Source organism: Pogoniulus pusillus, chromosome 8 (genome assembly GCF_015220805.1).
Source record: "Pogoniulus pusillus isolate bPogPus1 chromosome 8, bPogPus1.pri, whole genome shotgun sequence".
NCBI classification, from domain to species: Eukaryota; Metazoa; Chordata; class Aves; order Piciformes; family Lybiidae; genus Pogoniulus; species Pogoniulus pusillus.
The window spans coordinates 25,047,330-25,065,189 of NC_087271.1; the positions used below are offsets into that span (position 1 = coordinate 25,047,330).

Sequence of the window (17,860 nt, forward strand, 5' to 3'; positions counted from 1 at the left end):
TGCCCATCTCCTGCAGGACTGTGCCATTCCTCATTGCCTCAGCCAGAGCCACATGGCCACTGTGGAGAAGGTGCTGGTTTAATGCTGCAGCCCAGCCTCAAGCCCCGTGACAACATCATAATTGAGGTAACTGTACCCAAACCAGAGTCCTGTCCCCGTGCCCCAGGCTCAGCTGTGCTTGTTGATGTGGCGTGAATGGGCGTGCACAGCCTCCACGAAGGCACCGACATGCTCTGGATTCATGTCAGGATAGAGGCCGTGGCCCAAGTTGGCGATGTAGCGTTGGGTCCCAAAACCCTCCAGCATCTTCTTCACCAGTTCACCAATCTTCTCCTGTAGGCACAGTGGGAAATCATGTGTCAACCCTATCCAGCCCAGGGTGCACCATACCCTCCAAGACCCCAGTCAGCGTGGGGGACTGATGGGACGTGAACTAGCACTGCAGGTGGGGAAACTGAGGCATGAGGCCTTTAACACAGGCTGGAACTAGCCTCAATTGCTGGTGACAACCACAGCTCACCTTGGGTGCATAGAGAGCACAGGGATCCAGGTTCCCTTGCAGGGTGACATCTTTTCCTGTCTGTGCACTGTAGCAAGAAGAAAGCAGGTGAGGTGTGTGTGGTGCAGAGGTTGGAGGCAGACAGGTGCCTACAGCCTCCAGCACAGGGCACACAGGACCCATCAGTGCATAGCAAGAGGTCAAGCTAGCCACCCTAGGGTGCTACCCAAACATTTCAATGCTCTGCCAGACTCTTACCGAGCTTCCTGGGGCCGGATAGTCCAGTCAAGACCAACCACCTCATAACCAGCATGAGCCAGATCATGCAGCGCGTAATGTGCGTCCTTTGCAAAGATGATCTGGGGAGGGAGGAGATGGGCAGTAACTCCACTATGGGCCAAGCCCTTCTCCTTGGGCTAGACTAAGGGAGGCAGGTACCAGCAGATGCGTCCCTCTTCAGCAGACCCCAGATGCCAGGGTCGATTCAGGCAGCACCAACTCACCATGGGCACCAGGGGCAGTGCCTCCTCCTTCAGCTTGCTCTTGACAGCCTGGGCGATGTCTCGGATATAAGGCAGGGCAAAGGTCTCAAACTGCTCTGGGCCCAGGTGCCCAGCATGGGACTCAAAAAGCTGAAGTGCCTGCCAGGGATATGAGGCTGAGAGAGCCACACCTCAGTCCCTCTTGCACCTCCCAGAAACTGGACCCTCACTGCTCCATCCCCAATCCCTGTCTTCCTGCCTGGCCCTGCCCCAGGACACACCTGTGCTCCAGCAGCCACCTGGCCCACCAGATAGTCAGTGATGACATCAGCCAGCAGCCGCAGCAGTCGGTGGCTTGCCTCAGGGTGACGGTAGAGCCAGCTCTTGGCCTTCGCCATTGTAGTGGAGCCGCCACCTTCAATCATGTAAGACATGAGCGTCCACTGTAGGAAGGAGAGAAGTGGAGTAAGGAGGTTGTTTGAGACAGAGTAAGATGTGAGAGGCTAGGTATAGTGCTGAAGGCAGCACCCATGAGAACCTCAGAGCATGAGGCACAACTAACTGGTACTACACTGAATGTCTGTCACGTATGCACTGCTACAACACCAACCGCTCTAGAGATGCTGTGGCCATTTGCACCCCAGAAGAAAGAGCAGAAAAGCCCTCCTAGGAAGCCCATGTGGAGGAGCCACATCACTTACAGGTGCCCCAGAAAAGCCAATGAGGGGCACCCTGCCCTCTAGGCTGTGTCGTGTCAGCGTAATGGCCTGAAAGACGTAACCGAGCTCTGCAGTCACGTCCACTTTCTGTCTCAGTTTCAGCAGATCTTCCACCTCCTTCAGGGGCTCTGTGAATGTGGGTCCTTTACCAGGGACCATGACCACCTCCATGCCCAGTGCCTGCATACAGCGGAGAATGGAAGAAGAAGGAATGAGGTGGTCTTAAACTCAGATCAAATTCTAGCTGCTACTTCCCACTACCAGTCATGGCTCTCACCTGTGGCACCACTAAGATATCGGAGAAGATGATGGCAGCATCCAGGGGAAATCGCCTCAGTGGCTGCAGAGAGGAAGAAGCAGTATTAGTGAGGGACTAGGACTTCCCCATGGAGGACCTGGACAAGCACATGGGGCAGTGAGATCCCCAAGGGCTGCACAACTGACTGTGGTCACCCAAGGTGGTCAGACCCAAAATTTCTCCACATCTCCATCTGGGCCGGGAGAGGAGACACACTGACCCCACTTCAAGGAATTCTTACCTGTAGGGTCAGCTCACAGCACAGTTTGGGACTCCGGCAAGTGGCAAAAAAATCCTGTGTGGCTCGTGTCTCCCGAAATTCTACAAGGGACCCGCATTATTAGCATCACAGGGTGCACGCCAGGCTCCTCTCCCCATTCCCTCCTTACACCTCTCCAGCTGCTCACCAGGGAGGTAGCGCCCTGCCTGCCGCATGCACCACACCGGAGTGTGCTCCGTCTCCTCCCCCCGCGCAGCTCGCAGGAAGGTGTCATTCTTCAGCTTGGGGAAGCCCTTGGGGCTGTGGACAAATGAGCAGACACGGGTCATCACACGGGAGGGGTCCCAGCGTCCTGCCAGATCCCCGACTGGAAAGGCAAGGGCTTGTGTTCAGCCGTGACAAACGTGACAAATGCTTCCCCCCCATCGCGGTCCCAGGCCTCTTCCCGCACAGGATCGCAGGGCCTCCCGGAGACAGGCAATGCCTGTGAGATTAAGTTATCAGGGCCCACAGTTGCTCCCGCCTGGAGAGATCTGGGGCCACTGGGGCACGGGGATGGGCAGCACTGCCATCGGAGTCCTGTCCCCTCTCTGCTGTGCAGCCCCCGAGGCACAGGCACCGGCCGGGGTGGCAACCACACGTCCCCAACCGCTCTGGCGCAGTGTCACTGCCGAGGGGCTGCTGGGGGCCTGCTCCAGGGCCGGGAACCCCAGGCAGCCGTGTGGGACGGCCGGGACACAGTCCTCAGAACCTCCAGTGCGGACCTGTGACTTGACTGCCACATCGGTGGCCGTCATGATCGATCCCAGCATACGATCACTACTCCCAGTGTCTCACCAGCGCAGGACCAGCCCCCACCGGCACCTAAGCAGCGACCCCGGCGCCAGCATGGTACTCCCAGGGCCACAGCCGTGTTCCCTGTGCAGGACACCAGCACTGTGTCCGGGCTCACATCAGTGTCTCTCCTACAGGCCCCGCTACCCTCCCCGGTCCCGGTTACTCACAGAAGTCGCTCACCGCCCTCCATCCTCCTGCTCCGCTCCACCCGCTCCACCCGCCCCACCGTAGCCTCCCCTGCCGGCGCGGCCCGCCCCCGGCCCGCCCCCGGCCCGCCCCCCCGGCGCCTCCATCTTGTCGTAGTCCCGCCTCTCCGCACGCCGCCATCCTGCCCGGCCTTCCGCCCCTCCGTACGCCGCCGTCCTGCCCGGCCTTCCGCCCCTCCGTACGCCGCCGTCCTGCCCGGCCTTCCGCCTCTCCGCACGCCGCCGTCCTGCCCGGCTTCCCGCTCCTCCGTACGCCGCCATCTTGCCCTGCCCTGGCCCCGCCGTACGCCACACGGGTGTCGCCATCTTGCTCTGCGTCCGCCCCATCGGGCGCCGCCATCTTGCCTTGTTGGCGGGCGGGGTTTGCCGTGAACTGGCGAGTAGCGACCCCGCAGGTGCGGGGTTTCGCCGCTACCTGCCGGGCAGGGTAGCGGGTCCGCGATGCGTGCGGGCGGGGAAGCGCCGCACCAGGTGCTGGGCCGCCTGCGGTTCCTGCTGCAGTGCAGCGAGTGCTTCCGCCGCGCCCGGGAGCTGCCCGCCGCGCTCTGCTACGTGCCGCGGGAGGTGCAGTACAAGATCTGCAAGGACCCTGCCGCCGCTGCCGCCCCCGCCGCCGCCCGCAGCCTGCTCAGCGTGTGGGACAGCCCAGGGCCGGCGCGGGGCGGCAAGCGGGCGGCGCGGGCCACCATCGAGGTGCGGAAGGGCGGCTGCCTCCGTGCCACCGGCGAGGAGTACTGCAACGGTGCCGGGCTCTGGGTTAAGCTCAGCAAGGTAATGTCGCGGGGCTGGCAGGCCGCGGCCTGTGCTGCCTGCGGAGGGGCCTGTCTGTGGCCTGACGGAATTCACCGGTCCCCCGCAGGAGCAGCTGGAAGAGTACCGGAGCAGCTGTGAGCTAGAGGAGGGTTGGGTGCTGGTGTGCAAACACGCCGACGGCGGGGACCGGCTAGTGCCAGTGGACTCCACGGAACGGATACAGCGGCAGCAGCAGCTTTTTGGGGTGGACTACAAACCCGTCATCAGGTGCGAGGCCATCGGTCTCTCCCTCCGTGTCGCCTGTCCTGGCCTCCCCGGCTCCCTCTGTCAGAGCAAAGAGCAGGGAATTGCTCAGCCCCCGTTCACCCAGGCCCAACTGCCTGGGGTTTTGGTGCACAGCCCCTCAGCCGGTCCTGCCCCGGACTGAGGTGGCCAGACCCGGTTGGCCATTTCTTCCATGGAAGTGAGGCAACAGGGATGACAGATACGGAGTTAACTGTGTTTGGCTTGGCCGCTGCACTTGTCACTTGCCTAGAGGGGTGTGGCCTGGACGTAGAGGTGGCTGGAAGGGAAAAGGTGATGGTGAGGCTAGAGAGGATGGAGTATGGAGGGGCTTTAAACCAAATCTTTCTCATCGCGTTACTCTTTCATCACCAGCTCCTTTCCCTCAGGCTTTTCTCACTTTTTCCTTCTCTGGGTTGTTTCAGATGGGAGCAGGTGGTGGATCTGACATACTCACTGCGCCTCGGAGCAAAACCTAAGCCCATGGAACAGGACGAGGCTGCAGTAGAGAAGCTTCGGTATGAGCTGTTTTCCAGCTTCTGCTTTGGTTGGATGCAAGCCACTGTCTCTACCCGGCTGCTCAGACAGCTGTCTCCTGAAAAGGGGCGGGGAGGGAGAGGGGGAAGACAGGGAGCAGGGAAGAGCTCTACTTGGCACAATCTTGTCCTAGATAAGCCTGCATTAAAGCAGAAAACAAGGCAGGACCAAGGCAAACAAGACATTGGCCTGCCTTCCCTGATCCATTAGCCAAGATGCCTCTGGCTCTCTAGACCCATTAATTCCTTTTCCCTGGTAGATATGTGCCCCCAACATGGACTTATGAATGTGATGAAGACCTAGTGCATTTCCTGTATGATCACATTGGGAAGGAGGATGAGAACTTGGGCAGTGTCAAGCAGTACGTGGACAGCATTGATGTCTCATCTTACACGGTGCGTTAAGGTTGCACTAGCCCTGTGTGCTGTGGGACTGGGGAGCGTAGATGATGCTTAGTGTACTGAGCTGGCCTGTGTTGAAGAATGTGGGAGAGAAGGCTGAGGAGCATCATGTAGCACATTTGGTAATGTGGCCTTTGGAGGGACTGTCATTTGAGAAGCAAATGCTAATGTGAGTTGCTAAACTGTTTTTTTTGGGTTTGGTGTTATGTGCTCTGTGTGTTATCCCAGAGCACCTTGTGTAGTCAACCCTAGTGTCCTGTGTATTACGTGCTCCCTGTGTCTACTCGGAGCCCAGCAAAGGAAACAGGACAATTTGATGCCCTCTAGCTCTTAAGATTCCCGATGAGAGTAACTGCTAAGCGGAAGTTAATCCTACTGCCATGTGATCTTGCTTTCATTCACTCCTCTCTTACAGGAGGACTTCAATGTGTCATGCTTGACCGACAGCCATGCTGACACGTACTGGGAAAGTGATGGGTCCCAGGGCCAGCACTGGGTGCGGCTCAACATGAAGAAAGGCACCATTGTCAAGTGAGGCACCTCTCCCCTGCATACTGTCTTGCAGCTGGGGCGAGCCCTACAGCCCATGTTCTCTTCATGAGTCTTTCATGGCCTAGATTTGCCCTGTGCTCCCTGCCCCTCAGCCCTTGCTCTGCTTGGGGCTTGAAAGGGTCGTAGCATTCTCACAGGTATCTGGGGATCCCAGCACCAGACTGCATGTTCTTCATAACAAGCAATGAGGGGGAGCAGCAATGAGTGTTCATAATCACTTAACCTCTCATTTAATTTCTCCTTTTGCAGGAAACTTCTGCTGACAGTGGATACTACCGATGAAAACTTCATGCCCAAGCGAGTTGCTGTGTATGGAGGCGAGGGGGACAATCTGAAGAAATTGAATGATGTCGGCATTGATGAGTGAGTGGAAGGAGGTGAAGAAGGTAGTGTGGCCCTTGCAGGGACTAGAGGTGTTAGGCACACTGACCCTAAGCAATTGTGGCAACACCAGCCTGGCTTAAGAGGTCTATGGACAGGCATTTTGCATCTCTGAACTTTGGGTTTGCTCTGCCAGCAATAGCAGATGGCATAATTGTTAGAGCTGCCCTTATCCAATTGTGGAACTCATTGAGCTCACATCAACTGGACCTGAGGCACCGGCAGGTTCAGGCATTCGGCAAAGTCCATATTGTAGCTAACTGGGTCTGTGTTCCTGACACAGGCTCCCGTTTCAAAAGATGCAAATGTCATCCTTTACAAGCAGCCAAGTGGATTTTGGCAGTATGGGAGAAGGAGCAGCTCTGCAGCCCTTGTCTGTGTTTGCAGGAGCTACATTGGGGATGTGTGTGTCCTTGAGGATATGACAACACATCTGCCTGTCATTGAGATCCGGATTGTGGAGTGCAGAGGTAGGACTGGCTGTTATGGCCACATCCATAAAGCACCTCTAAGATACTGTAAATGAGGAGTTTATTCCTGTGGCTGGTACTTCTTGGTCCTGCAGGCTGTTTCACATGAGTTGCAGAGGAAGCATGTGAAACTCCAGAGGGACCTGGAAATTTGCAAGCTCTCAACTTTCATCATACCTTTCTCTGCCCTGAATCTTTTATATTTTTTTCTCTGTAAGTGCCCCACTGCTTCTTCACAGAGGCATTTCAGGCTATCAGTGCCCAGCCTTGGAGCTGGTGGAGATGGTCACATTAGTAGTGCCTTTGTTATAGACCTCTCATGCTGGAAGGCTTGCTTTCCCATGGTCTTAGCAGATTATCCATGGTCTTCCTTCGTGCTTGGCAGATGATGGAATCGATGTTCGCCTTCGAGGCATCAAAATCAAATCCTCTCGACAGAGGGACTTGGGGCTGAGCGCCGACATGTTCCAGCTGCCCAATCTAGTGCGCTACCCTCGCCTTGAAGGGACAGATCCCGACCTGCTGTACCGACGGGCCGTGCTCATTCAAAGGTACTACATGGAGGAGCTGGTATTGCCTGCAGGGATCAGTGCCATCTCTAGCATGGATATGGCTGGAAGCTGAAAGCTGTGTGACTCCCCTTGGGATGAGCATCCGGGATGCTGGGGGAAATAGCAGTCATTAGGAAGCAAAGTGGGCTTTCTGGGGCAACTCCTCTATACTTTCAGAGGAATTTTGCAACTCGAGTTCAGTGTGTTGTGTGTCAAGCACAGCGTGTCAGAGATCAGTCCTGGAACCAGTCTTGTTCAGTGTCTTTGACAGCGACATGGACAGTGGCACTGAGTGCAGCCTCAGCAAGTTTGCTGACAACACCAAGCTGTGTGGTGCAGCAGACATGCTGAAGGGAAGGGATGCCATCCAGAGGGACCTGGACAGGCTAGAGAGGTGGGCACAAGCCAACTTCATCAGATTCAACAAGACCAAGTACAAGCATCTGGGTCGAGGCACAGGCTGGGCAGTAACTGGCTGGAGAGCAGTCTTGAGGAGAGGGACTTGGGGATGCTGGTGGATGAGAAGCTCAACATGAGCCAGCAGTGTGCACTTGCAGCCCAGAGGGCCAACCGGATCCTGGGCTGCATCAGGAGAAGTGTGGGCAGCAAGTCGAGGGAAGTGATTCTCCCCCTCTGCCTTGGTGAGACCCCACTTGGAGTACTGCATCCAGTTCTGGAGCCCCATTACAAGAAGGATGTGGACATGCTGGAGTGTGTCCAGAGAAGGGTCACAAGGATGATCAGAGCGCTGGAGCTCCTCTCCTTTGAGGCCAGACCAAATGAGTTGGGGCTGTTCAGTCTGGAGAAGAGGAGGCTCTGAGGTGACCTTATTGTGGCCTTTCAGTATCTGAAGCAGCCTTACAGAAAAAGCTGGGGAGGGACTTTTTAGGATATCAGGTAGTGACAGGACTAGGGGGAATGGAGTAGGGGTTGGTCTACTTTTCCAGGCACCCAGTGACAGAGCAAGAGGACAGTTTTGAACTGTGCCAGGGAGGATTTAGGCTGGACATTAGGAAGAAATTCTTCATCAAAAGAGTGATTGTCTGTCAGAATGGGCTGCCTGGGGAGGTGGTGGAGTCACTGGGTGCCTGGAAAAGGAGACCAACCCCTGCCTGGCTACAACCTCCTTTCAAGTAGTTGTAGACAGCAATGAGGTCTACCCTGAGCCTCGTCTTCTCCAGGCTGAACAACCCCAGCTCCCTCAGCTGCTCCTCGCAGGCCTTGTGCTCCAGTTGTTACTTTCCTGCTTGTGTCTGGAGTATTTGGTCAGAAACAGGCTTGTGCAGATCCCTGTCACAATACCTTCTTTGGCATTTAGGTTCATCAAACTCCTGGACAGTGTCCTGCATCACTTGGTTCCAGCCTGGGACCACACTGTTGGCACGTTCAGCAAACTCAAGGTGAGTGATTTCCTCTGTATCTTGTGAGGCCTCGGTCTGGTGAGGTGATTGCACTTGGGCTGTGGTGAAGGAGGCAGTCAGGGCTTGTTGTTTGAAAGCAGTTCAAGGGAAATACCTGGCTGAGCTCAGTTTATTAAAACCGTGAAAGATTATATTGTTTAGAGGCTAGTTTCCTGCTAAAATGCTGATGTGGATATGAAGTAACAAATAGAATCAAGTGAGAGCACTTCATCCTCAAAAGGATTTGGACCATAGCAGCACTGGGCATGTGAGCTGGACACATATCTTTTCTGAGATCTCAGCCCAGGACACTCTGTTCTTGCACTTGCTGCCAGCAGCTTTGAGCTGGCTGTGTCCAAACAGCAGAGCTTTTACCAGTAATTTCTTCTTGGCTTTATTAAAGTTTTTTATTTCCATCTTTCTCATAATGGTGAGTTTGTCCCTCCAGTTTTCTGTTTCTTTACATTCTATCCCAGAATATGTGTGCCAGATGTTGCTGCAGTAGCTCCATTCTTGGGGTAGCCCCATTCTGTGTGTTTCCAGCCCTGGTATCAGAAAGCACTGTAATTCCTGTGTTGGCTCAACCTAGGACCCAAAGCATTTAAGGAATCTGGTTTGTTTAGAGGAGCTTGCTTTGATTACAAACAAGAGGGATAGTAAGACTTTCTGATGAGGGTGAAGGAAGGTCCAAGTATCAGATAATGACTGACAGAGAAAGAACTGGATTTTATGTCTCCCTTAAACCAGAAAACAAAATCTTTCAGTGGCAGAGGTGGAGCAAATGTGTCAAAAGAGAACTTGTCCGTGTGTAGAAGGCAGTGGTCCTGGGAAAGGGGAGAGACCTGGTGCTGCAGTGGCTTCAGTAGGAAGTAGATAGCATGTTTTGGACAATGGTGGCTTCTGACATTTTGGACATATCCCATTGGCAGCATATCAAGCAGTTCTTGCTGCTGTCCAAGAGGCGCACAGCTCTCATTACCCAGTGTCTGAAGGACTCGGAGACCAGCAAGCCCAATTTCATGCCACGGCTCTATATTAATCGACGCCTGGCTATGGAGCACAGAGACAATCCCGCCCTGGACCCCAGCTGCAAGAATGCTGTCTTCACCCAGGTACTGTCCCTCCTGGAAGGGTCCCCGCTGCTCTGGAGAGAATGAGGCCTCCCAAAGCTAAAATGAATCACAAAGAGGTGGGTGGAAGGGACAGCTTGGAGCTGGACATACCTGGAGTCCTCAAGGCTTCTTCACATGACTCATAGGCTCTACAGTTGCATATGCTGATGATCCCATATCCAGGAATAAAATCTAGGAGGGATTTGTGATCTCTGAGTTGAAGTTTATCCTGGATGCTCTCTCTGGCATGTTGCTAATCCAGAACATAACAATCTCATTACACTAAAAGGGCAGCAGAGAATTCTTGTGTGACAACAGTAGTGCAGCTGCATACAGTCCTGTATTGTGGTTTCAAGGCAACACTGATCTTCCTATTGTCATTTCCCCCCTACCTCTGAAAGATCTGTTACTCTGTGTGCATGAACAGCCCAGACTGCTATGGGGTTTAATACGTATCCAATGTACCTTCAAGGCCAGAGACTTCCATACAGTGGCTACTCTAATTTATATTCCTTTTCCAAATATAAAGTGCTGGTAGAGACCATTTAGAGATTGGCTTTAGTCAGTATTTAAAGGTTTGGAGCAAACCAGATTTCTTCTGATTTCCTGGCACTTGGCACCAACTCCCCTGGAGAGGGGATACCAGCCTTGATCTCTGTTTGTTGCAGGTGTATGAAGGCTTGAAACCTTCAGACAGATTTGAAAAGCCTCTAGACTATAGGTAAGTGGTGTCTAACTGAGAAAGGGCATCATTCAGTGCTGGGAGCTATGTCCTCTGCCACAGCAGAGTGTTTGGAAGCCTGTCCATGTCTTGTGCTCTGGAGCGGGTTTTCTAGGGCAAAAGCCAGCTCAGCTGTGGGATCAGGGCAAATTTCCCAGTGTGTCACCTCCCTAATGAGGATGCAACTGTCTCTGGAGATTGAGATCTTATCCTGTCCTGAGCTCAGACTGGTCTACCCTAATTTCTTGATGTCCCTACTGTGCTTGCTGCCTCCCCAGCATCTTCTTGGCTTTGAACATCGCCTCAGGCAATGCCTGGTTCTTCGCAGGTGGCCGTTGCGTTATGACCAGTGGTGGGAGTGCAAATTCATTGCAGAGGGCATCATTGACCAAGGTAGGGGCTGTGTGGGGCAAGAGTTTCCCTGAGCAGGACTGTGGGGGTTGATGGGATGGCTTTGTTGCTGTAGCAGCTCTCAGATTTTCTCACAGTACTACTGCCTGTGAAGGACAGAGGGATGGCAAGTTGCCTTGTCCTGCTATCTCTGGCTGTGTCCCAGAAGATGGAGTGCTGCTTGCTGTAACTCTGAGGGTCAGCACGTAGGGAGTTAACACCACTTAGAATGCCTTTCTTTTGGGGTTGCAGGTGGCGGTTTCCGAGACAGCCTGGCAGACATGTCGGAGGAGCTGTGTCCCAGCTCGGCAGACACCCCTGTGCCTCTTCCCTTCTTTGTGCGCACATCTAACCAGGTGCTCTGGGTCAGGGTATTTGAGGCAGATCTTTCCCTGCCTGGCAATGCAGTGCTGGCTCTGTTCCCCTGCGTACCAGGACCATACCTTCTTTCACTGAGCCAAAGCTTTTTCTCATGAGATGTTGAGAAGATGACTTTTTGTCATCTCATTTTGGGATATGCTGACAAGTGCCTGGCTGCTTTTCTTTCCAAAGGTGTATGTGGGATTTAGCCCACTTCTGTTGTAAGAAATGTCCATAGGCACTACAGAAACTGAGTTTGTAGTGCTTCATGCTATGCTGAGATCATGACTTGGAGTTTTGCCTCTCGTTCTTGTAGGGTAATGGCACTGGAGAAGCCAGGGACATGTACGTACCCAACCCCTCCTGCAGAGACTTTGCAAAGTACGAGTGGATTGGGCAGATCATGGGAGCAGCTCTGAGGGGCAAGGAGTTTCTGGTAAGCTTTTAATGCTGTCCCTGTGTAGAGGTGTGCCACAAAGGGAGTTAGTGGGCCCCTTCTGCAGCCTATCCTACAGGAGCATGGAAAGACTTGGTGATCACAGACTGGGACAAAAGGGGTTTGGCAGGATTTGGGGCCAGGGGGTTAGAAGAGCTCACAGCCTGAGTTTTGGGAGCTGCTACTTAGAGTCTGGGAGACAATATCTGGTCTCTGCTCAACTATGGTGAGCTCTGCCTGTGGTCAGGGAGGCCAGGGAAGCTCTTTTGTGTCTGTATTGTTGAGCCATGTCTCCTTTAACACAGACTCAAAAAATCCCTGTTCTCCTTCAGGTCCTGGCTCTTCCTGGCTTCGTATGGAAGCAATTAACAGGGGAGGAAGTCAGCTGGAGCAAAGATTTCCCTGCTGTGGACTCTGTGCTGGTGAGAGGGTCTGGGAGGCTGTGGCTATCCTATGCCTTGGGGCACTCAGCAAGGTGGTGATTTGTGTTGCTGTCCTCACGTTGTACTTGCTTCCTCCTGTGGTGTGTCAAAGAAACATGCAGAAAAAGGTCATTCTTGGCATTTAATGCATCCTTTGTCTGATTTAGAGATGTAGCCATACTGACTACTGCTTCAAGCATGCAGTGCCCCAGGGTCTGCTAAAGAGCTCTAGTGCAGCATATCCCATGCTGTGCTGCTGCCAAAGTCACTCCAGCCCTTGTCTGGGAGGAATTGAGGGCTCAGGCACACCGCTGCTCACTGGGTACCTCTCTAACAAGCACTCCTCTGGGGCTTGGGCAGGTGAAGCTCCTGGAGGTGATGGAAGTCATGGACAAAGACACCTTTGAGTTTAAATTTGGGAATGAACTGACCTACACAACTGTGCTGAGTGACCAGCGCATGGTGGAGCTGATCCCCAATGGCAGCAGCACTGTGGTGCGCTATGAGGACCGCAAGGAATTCATCCGCCTGGTGCAGAAGGCTCGTTTGGAGGAAAGCAAGGAGCAGGTAACACTGTCCCATAGGATCAGTGGCCACTGAGTTAGCAGAGGCATACCTCCTTGGATCTATTTCTGGTAAGGTGCTTCGTCACTTGTGTCCCTGTGCTCATTAGTGCAGCAGTAGTTGGCTCTTTATTAGTGCAGCAGTAGGCAGCTCTTTGTGGTGAGGTCCTAGAGCTCATGAAGTTTGTTGAGAAGCAAACTGACTTGCAGCAGCTTGGGAGACAGGGGTTTACTCCCAGCTCTGACACGAGCTTCCTGAATGAAATGAGGTGCATCTCTGTGGAATCCTGATCCCTTTTTCAAGTTTCTTGGGGCATTTTCTCAGCAGCCGCGTAGCTTGCATCCATTCGAGTCCCTAGGCTCAACCACAAGTCAGGGTAAGGGGCAAGACCTGCTGCTTACCTGCCCTGTCTTCTTTTCAGATCATGGCCATGCAGGCTGGGCTGCTAAAGGTGGTGCCTCAAGCTGTTCTTGATCTCCTCACCTGGCAGGAGCTGGAAAAAAAAGTCTGTGGAGACCCTGAAGTCACAGTTGATGCCCTCAAGAAGCTCAGTAAGTGAAGGCCTCTGCCAAAACCTTTTTCCCTGAGAACAAGGCTGCCTTTTCTCCATGCTGAGACAAGGAGAGGTTTGGGAGGCAAATATTAGCCTTTATTACAGTGAGCATGTGAACCATGTGCCTTCAGCTGGGTGCTGACTGTGGCAGAGATGTCCCCTGTCTCCATGCTGGGCCTTAAAGCAGAAGGTGGAGTATCCCTAGGCTGCCAGTGCCTGGGCTTGAAGCTGAAATGTGGATCTGTTTTCTGGGGGAGGCCTGAATGCTGGTGTCCCTAGCACCTCGGGGCTTTATATGCACCCCCTGCAGGCACCTAGAGGTTTCTTCCTGCACTGGCAGAGGACCTCTGAGTCAGCAGGGGAAGCTCTGCTCTAAGTTATCCAGGAGCAGCTTGGATCTTCAGCAAACTCCTTTTCTGTATCTTTTGCTGCCAGCCCGGTTTGAGGACTTTGAGCCATTGGACACCCGTGTTCAGTACTTTTGGGAAGCACTCAACAACTTCACCAATGGTGAGTGATTTGCGCTGTCCCTGCATATCTTGTGCCATGTCAGCCCCTGCATGCTGGCTGGGAACTAGGAAGGTGAAACCATTCTCATTTCTGCCTGGGGAACAGATGGAAGCCAAGGAGAGCAAGCAGCTGAGCTAAAGGAACTTCTTGCTAGTGCTAGGGTTACCTGCAGGTGGCTGTACTCCCTCTCTCATCCCTCTAGGATCTGATGTCTTTGCTTTTCCTTCACAGAGGATCGCAGCCGCTTCCTCAGATTTGTCACTGGCAGAAGCCGCCTTCCAGCACGGATCTACATCTATCCAGACAAGATGGGGTGAGTCTGTTTTTCTGTCAGCTGCAAGGCTGACACATCCTAGACCAAAGGGATGTGTTCTCTGGTCTTCCCTGCCTCACTGGCTTGCTGGTTCTGACCACTTTCTCATCTTCCCCCCAAGCTCTGAGACAACAGATGCTTTGCCAGAGTCGTCTACCTGCTCCAGCACACTCTTCTTGCCCAACTACGCCACGTAAGTTTTGGTGCTTCCCTCCATCTTAAGCCCAGTGCTTGTTCCATAGGGCCCCATCACTTTGCCACACTTCTGTCCCCTTCCCTGTACCATGTGGCTGCTGTGATTGTCCCTGCGAGCAGCTAGTGAAGCACAGCCTGCATCTTGTCCTCTGGGCTGGCAAATGGAGCAATGGCAATTCTGCCTTGTCCTTTTTTTTTTCTTCCTCCCCCACTCCCCTCTGCCATCCCTAGAGCCAAGGTATGTGAAGAGAAGTTGCGCTACGCTGCCTATAACTGCGTGGCCATTGATACAGATATGAGTCCGTGGGAAGAGTGATGTTGCAGCCTGGCCACACAGCATGGACAATGGTTTGACAAAACCGCACAGTGGGAAGAGCTCCCTTGATTCCCAGGATGTGTATATAAAATAAACATGAAGGTGTGAAGCCTGGCTCCCAGCAGTGGTAACCAGCACCTTTTTTGCACATGGAGATTTGGGTCTTCAACAGGGTGGGAGCTGTCTTGAAGTGTAAATGTAGTTGCAGTAACGAAACCCTGCCCCAGCCCTCACAAATCTGGTAGACTTTTACAATTCATTTCTTCTCTATGTGTCCCTGTTGCAACTCCACAACTCTCATCCCTCTCAGGCTGTGTTCTGCTCCAAACAGAGGCAGGGTAGAGCGATAAAGCTGTATGGCACAGGACAGAAATATGTGAGCTGTTACTGAGCCCACAGAGATGCTCAGTGTATCCTAGCTTTAGTGTTCTGACCACGTTCCCTTGACTTGTTTCTGCTTTTATCTGAGATCAGTGGAAATGAGGTTATTCATCTGGGTGTAAGGAGAAATGAAGCAGGATGGTAGCAGGTGCTGCAGGGGTGCCTCTGGCCAGCAGGTGTCAAGACAGACCTGCACAGCAGGACTGCAGGTGCTGTCAGGAAAGTTCCCCCATGATTTTACGTTGCATCAAGTCCCAGTACCTGTGACCATCAGTGGTTCCGCTGCACTCTTCACTCAGCAGTGACTGCTGAGGGGAGCTACTCCCCTACAGGAGGTGGGAATTGTTTGCTTCCCATCTGCTCTGTAGCTTCCAGTTCTTCATCCAGCATGCTGGTGGCCTAGCCTGTTCTCCCCGTCTCTTTAAGTCAGTGTGATGCATTTCCATGCTGGTGGCTGAGTCACTTCCTATGGTGTCTGTTTCAAATAGGCATGAGCAAACTAGTGAAAGGACTTTGATCTGCTGGCTTAGCCTTTGTTAGGAATGTTGGTGAATGAGTCTTCAGCATCAAGCTGGGATTTGAAATGAGACATTTGGGTGAAATTGATCCTGCATTTTCCAATCTTGACCATTTCTCTCTAGGGAAGGCTGGCAGGAGGTCATGTTATTTATTGAGCAGAACTGAAAGCAGCAAGAAAAATGTGCGTGTGTCCATGTGCTTTGTTGTCTGGCAGGAAATGTTGATTGGTGAGTGGCTCAGGGCCAGATGGATAAAATTGACCTAGTCTTTGGTGGAAGGATTTGCCGATGTCACCTATCACTAGGAGGCAGCTGAGACCACTTGGGGTAACCAGCTGGGAAGAAATGGTCACCTCTGGTGGAGACATTTCCAGCAGGTAACCTCTGTCTCCCCTGGCCTCAGTGGCAGCAACTGCAGATGTCAGAGGGTAACTGAGCTAATTATGGAGGTACCCAGAGCAGCTCAGGTTTCTCACTGAGTGATAAGGTGTACAGACAGCTCTGTTTTCACTTGTCCATGTACATAGTCCCAGCCCTCCATGAGGGAGAGCTGATATGCAGGAGGATGCTGAGAGCACAGCCTGACTGAAGTAGTGGGATCCTTCCCTAAAAGCATCATGGCATCTCCACCTTTGGAAATGCTCAAGACTTGTCTTAGAGCCCTGGGCATTCTGGTCTTCACTTCCAGTCTTGTCCCGCTGGCTTCAGGTCTAAGTCTAACCTAGTCAACCTCCACTTGATGACTATAGAGTTATTGATTTTAGCTTTTCCTGCATTTCTCCACTCTTCCAGCAAGATCTTTTAGCCCCTAATTCTCTTACACCTCAGGGTTTTATTTCCTGACACTGAGAAAAGTGCCACCCAAGGGCTTGCTGGAGCTCTGCTGTGAGTGCTGGAGCTCTGGAGAAAGGATCTAGTCAGTAATGAGAATTTCTGTTTAAAAAATACTTGAAGTATCAGGACTGTGGCCCTAGCAGGAAAGGAGCTCATCCAGGATGGTCCAGGTTTAACCTCTACAAATATATTGAGAAAAACATTGTTTTATCATATGGACCATTGTTTCACTGTGCATTTTGTGTTATGGCCATATATACATGTTGCAGAATGGCAGCAGCTGCCAGGGTATAGAGACCTGTGAAAGCCCCTTCCACTTGCAAGAAGAGCCCATCACTGTAGCAAGGTCTCAGTTGAGATCATTTAGTGCATGGTCAGGGGATGGCATCAAACATGGCTTCTGACAAGGATGCCAAGGTAACCCACAGGTCACACTGTTGGACTTGCTGGGAAAAGGAGCTGTTAAACCACCTGGGTCTCGTCTGTGTGATTCTCTTGTCTTGTCTGTAGTGTGTTAAAGCCAATTGCACACTGAGTGTTCTGCCCAGCGAATTGCGGAAAAGGTCAGCCTGGCTCAGCTCTGGTCTCAGGGGCCCAAAGTAGGTGTTATTTCGGTGCTGGGTCACATTTCCTCACTGATCTTTCAAGCTGTGGGTAGGAGCGGTTTCCTACCGTGTTTGACCTAAGTCAAGTGCCCCAACCTCCTACTGTGCCTTCATGGGCACCAGGAACCAGAAGTTGTGTGTCCCTGATCTATCACCTGGTCTCAAGTCATTCAAGATTTATTTTTCAATCCAGTGCCATCCTGAGGAAGGGGTTAGTGCCTTTTGTGCTGCTGAAATGAGAAGGCATCTGTGTGACAGATGCAGCTTTACAGAGTGGGTAGGAATGAGCTTTGAGGAGGGACTACATGCTCCTCTCCTGACTTCAGCTTGCTGAATTGTCCTAGAACAGCTTCAGGTGATTAATAACACATGTTAGTCTAGCTGTTCTTGTTATTCTGCTAATACCCTGGAGTAGGACAAGCTATAGTTTGACAGGATCTGTCTATCCTTACCTTCTCTACGATCTAAAATAAAGTGAACAAACTCACTCCTCCTGGCCTTTCTGATGATTTGTGTGATTGGGCTGGAGCTCCTGCATCTTTCTGCTGGATTAAAACGAGAAGGAAACTGGTGTCAGGAGATGACTGGAGGTGAGGCATCCTATGCTGCCCCTTGCTCACAAAGCAGTGTCACAGAGGTGGCTCAGAGTATTAGCTGGTTCAGCCCATCACAGCAGCTCTGCAGCCTGTTTTATGGGGTGTCATGTTTGTGAAAGGTGGTGTGGGACCCTCTTGTTTACAACTGGCTGCAGTTAAGAGCAATGCAGAAGTTTGTGCTTCTCTCACCATGGCTGAGAGCTTTTTGCTGCTATCAAGGCTGGTGCCCATCCCTGTGATACGGTATGGTCATGTTTGTTTAGTAGGTAACACTGTGGCGATGATAGCTGTCAAGGCTCTCTTTGCAGTCTGCTGTTGGAGGCGGGGATGAAGCTGGACTTTGACCTGCCAGTAGAGCAGGCCGGCTCTCGAAGGGCGCAGGGAACCTTTGAGCTCTGCTAGCCTGGTGGTTTTCTGCTCCCTAATTACAGCTCTGTGCCCAGCCA

The 17,860-nt window shown here is 52.8% G+C and overlaps 2 protein-coding genes across 4 annotated transcripts; one reads left to right on the forward strand and one right to left on the reverse strand.

Annotated features, from left to right (window-relative positions):
- Positions 1–60: 60 nt before the first annotated feature.
- Positions 61–3,411, reverse strand: UROD (uroporphyrinogen decarboxylase). Of its 3 annotated transcripts, XM_064147693.1 has the most exons (11): positions 3,297–3,397; positions 3,223–3,252; positions 2,406–2,518; positions 2,240–2,319; positions 1,978–2,040; positions 1,683–1,880; positions 1,263–1,424; positions 1,003–1,140; positions 758–858; positions 521–587; positions 61–333 (listed from the first exon to the last, which is right to left on the reverse strand). In XM_064147693.1, the coding sequence occupies exons 1-11, from the start codon at positions 3,380–3,382 to the stop codon at positions 169–171; spliced, it is 1,203 nt and encodes a 400-aa protein (XP_064003763.1). In that variant the 5' UTR covers positions 3,383–3,397; the 3' UTR covers positions 61–168. The 3 variants fall into 3 exon arrangements, with proteins under 3 accessions (XP_064003763.1, XP_064003762.1, XP_064003761.1); XM_064147692.1 differs by lacking the exon at positions 3,223–3,252 and having other exon boundaries at positions 3,375–3,411; XM_064147691.1 differs by lacking the exon at positions 3,297–3,397 and having other exon boundaries at positions 3,223–3,280.
- Positions 3,412–3,449: 38 nt separating this feature from the next.
- Positions 3,450–17,305, forward strand: LOC135177552 (E3 ubiquitin-protein ligase HECTD3-like). The gene is made up of 21 exons (XM_064147690.1): positions 3,450–4,032; positions 4,121–4,281; positions 4,722–4,814; positions 5,093–5,228; positions 5,650–5,765; positions 6,036–6,149; positions 6,555–6,637; positions 7,023–7,188; positions 8,507–8,588; positions 9,518–9,700; positions 10,369–10,421; positions 10,750–10,814; positions 11,064–11,167; positions 11,488–11,607; positions 11,940–12,029; positions 12,390–12,596; positions 13,015–13,144; positions 13,582–13,656; positions 13,888–13,969; positions 14,091–14,162; positions 14,396–17,305. The coding sequence occupies exons 1-21, from the start codon at positions 3,703–3,705 to the stop codon at positions 14,478–14,480; spliced, it is 2,547 nt and encodes an 848-aa protein (XP_064003760.1). The 5' UTR covers positions 3,450–3,702; the 3' UTR covers positions 14,481–17,305.
- Positions 17,306–17,860: the final 555 nt, after the last annotated feature.